The 3,113-nt window shown below is 54.5% G+C and overlaps 1 protein-coding gene across 1 annotated transcript in view; it reads left to right on the plus strand.

The window, feature by feature from the left end:
* Nucleotides 1-130: 130 nt before the first annotated feature.
* Nucleotides 131-3,113, plus strand: part of LOC106809937 (cell wall protein RBR3-like) — a 12,101-nt gene continuing 9,118 nt past the window's right edge. The window contains exon 1 of the mRNA XM_014813178.1: nt 131-1,263. Within this exon, the coding sequence (XP_014668664.1) occupies nt 180-1,263 (1,084 nt within the window). The 5' untranslated portion in view covers nt 131-179. The remainder of the gene's footprint in view (nt 1,264-3,113) is intronic.

Consider the following 3,113-nt stretch of genomic DNA (forward strand, 5'->3'; position numbering starts at 1 on the left):
GTAGATAATTCATCCGGTGAAGTAGAGAATTCATCCGGTGAAGTAGAGAATTCATCCGGTGAAGTAGAGAATTCATCCGGTGAAGTAGAGAATTCATCCGGTGAAGTAGAGAATTCATCGAGCGCTGTCTTTCCTCCCTCCCTCCGCAGGACGTGATTCAGGGTCAGGAGAACCTCGTGATGCTGGCGCACGACTACACGGCGTACAAGGCGACCACCGACGCGCGGCTTCTCCGGCTGGAGCAACACACGGCTCCCTTCCCGCAGCCGTCCGCCGCCGACTCGTCGCCGTCCCCGGATTTCGGAGCGGAGTCCGGGGAGTGGGGAGCGGCGGGCGGCGTGCAGCCGCGAGCAGGTGAGGATGCGGTCGTCATGACGACCGAGCAGCTGGACGTGATGTTCCGGAACATGTTGCAGAGCCGCTGCGCGGCGCACGGCGGCGCGGCGCGCTACGACGACGACATCGTGGCGCCACCTGTCCCCGCCGTTGCCGCCTCCGCGGCGGCGCTGCACGGTCACGCAGACAGCGTCGACGAGCTACAGCTGACGCCGACGAAAGAGAGCGAGTCGTCCGGATTAGCCGATCCGGAAGGATTCTTCCGGATCCGGGAGAATGCTCGACCGCGCGCGCCCGACGTTGGCCCGCAGGCTTCCCGCGGTTGGCCCGGCAACGCAGCGGTTTCGCTGGACGCTCGTCGCCCGGACCCGCCGCTTGTGCAACCCCGGCGGGCGGCATGGCTGCCGCGCGACCCCGGTGAGGTCATTTCCACCTCCTCATCACAGACGGAGGAGTCGTCGGCCGTCGCCGCGGCAACCGCGTCGTCTTCTCGCGGCGGGTCCGGCAGCGAGGTGCGAGGCGCTCGGCTGTCGCACGCGGCGCCACCTACCGGTGCACCCCGTGGGTCGAGTACGGCGCCCTCTAGTGGCGCGCCTCGCCAGTCGAGCACGCCTCGCCAGTCGAGCACGGCGCCCCCTACTCTCGGCGCCGATTCATCTCCGAGCGCGCATCCGACGACGTTGCTCGCCGCGGAGGCGATCAGGGATAAGATTGAGCTGCTGCGGCGGTACTACAGGCCGCCGTCGCCAACGACGACGACGAGGAGCGCCCACACGGGGAAGGAATCGTCGTCGCCGCCCGGAGCACTGATCACGACAGCAGACATCCACACTCGCACGCTCGACCTACGCACACAGCTGCTGCAGGGCGGGGAGGCCGCATCGGAACCTGGCGGCAGTGCAGCGAGGATGGAGGCAGCTACGCAGGGTAATGTTTGAGTCACGCGGGTGAAATTGGCGGAAAACGAGCGTGTGTGTGTGGTATCCGTGTCGGTAGTTTGCGGGGAATCGGGACGCTAAAGATGTATTTGTACATTGCTTTTACTCACACTATGTTATACATTTACTTTCGTTTATTACTCGTACTTATGTTATTACTTGCTACTCTCTCTTCGTTCAGTTACTCTGGTCATCCCTCTCTGACATAACACACGCTGATGACTTCTCCCTAACTCTCACGTAGGTGATCAGTGACCTGGAACAGGAGGTGGCGCAGTTCGAAGAGGAATCCGGTAAGGGAGGAGGAGGAGGAGATAAGAGCGAGGGAAAGGAGGGAGGAAGAGGAGAATCCAGAGCGTCTGCTGTCGACTCCCTCTCCGGTTACACAAGCCTGCTGCTGGAGCTGCTCACAAAGCTAGTGCGACACTTGAAGGAGGTGTGTGTTTACCTGGGCGTGATAAATCACAGGTGTCTGCGCATGTGAAGAGGAGTAGGTTATATAGCGCACATAATGTTACCTACCCCCAAAGTATGATAATACTGTAGGGATGCTGGCCTATATGTAAATAGAGTCAGGTGCTTCACTTATAATATGATAATTCTGTAGAGACTTCTGGGCTCTCCAAATAGAGTCAGATAATTCTCCTAGAGTACGATAATACTCTGCAGGGATGGAATTCTCTGCACATGGAGTCAGCTACTCCTCACAGAAGAATAATAAATTATAAGAAAAAAAGGTGTGGGACTGCAAGTTGCCGTTTGTCAAATAAGAGTTCTAAAAGGAGATACTGCTTTAAGAATAATACTAAGCACGATTGGTAGAGGGGTATCACTTGAACTGGCTATTTGAGGGAACATGGGTAAGAATGGCAATAATTTCTCACTTAATCAAAACAGAAAACTATATTTAAATATGCTAATTATAATAATTAAGCAGCAGACCATGTTTTGTGTGGTAGGGTCATGCTGAGCTGAAGCAGGAAGCCACGCGGAGGCAGCAGCTTGAGGTTTACGTCGAAGAGCAAAGCATCTTCCTCAGTGAGATGGCCGTCGTAAGTGTTAGACAGAAACCTCACAGAGACACGACTAACTGAGTGGCATTGCACTCATTATAATTAATTAATTATTGCACTGTTGTCGTTTTATTGGGCTCATCCTGAAGGCACTTCACTACCTTGTCACCATATCAGGATGGACTGGACACATGACAAGTACGAGGAACACATAACAATAAACATTACACGATTAACCTGCGCATCGCATATTAGCTCCGCGCGTCATCGCGTGAAAGTAGATAAATTCACCGGTAAGTAAAAGAATTCATCCGGTGAGGTTAGAAATGTTCATCCGGTGAGGTAGAAATTCATCCGGTGAAGATAGAGAAGTCTATGATCGGTTGAAGTAGAGACATTTATCCGGTGAATAGTAGAAATGTCATCCGTTCGCTTGAAGTAGAGAATTCATCCGGTGAAGTAGAAGAATTCATCCGGCTGAAGTAAGAGAATTCATCCGGTGAAGTAGAGAATTCATTTCCGTGAGGTAGAGCGAATTCATCCTGGAAGTACATGAGAATTCATCCGGTTGAAAGTAGAGAATTCATCGAGCGCTGGTCTTTCCTCCCTCCTCGCAGGAGCTGTGATTCTAGGGTCAGGAGAACTCGTGATGCTGGCGCACGACTACACTGGAGTACAAGGCGCCCATACCCGGACCGCGCGGGTGCTCCGGCTGGACAGCAACACCACGGCCTCCCTTCCCGCCCAAGCGTCCTGCAGCCACTGACCCGGACGTCGAACTCACGCAGCACGTCCGGATTTCATATTTTCGGAGTCCGGAGCGCAC

This window comes from Priapulus caudatus, unplaced genomic scaffold (assembly GCF_000485595.1).
Source record: "Priapulus caudatus unplaced genomic scaffold, Priapulus_caudatus-5.0.1 Scaffold397, whole genome shotgun sequence".
NCBI classification, from domain to species: domain Eukaryota; kingdom Metazoa; phylum Priapulida; class Priapulimorpha; order Priapulimorphida; family Priapulidae; genus Priapulus; species Priapulus caudatus.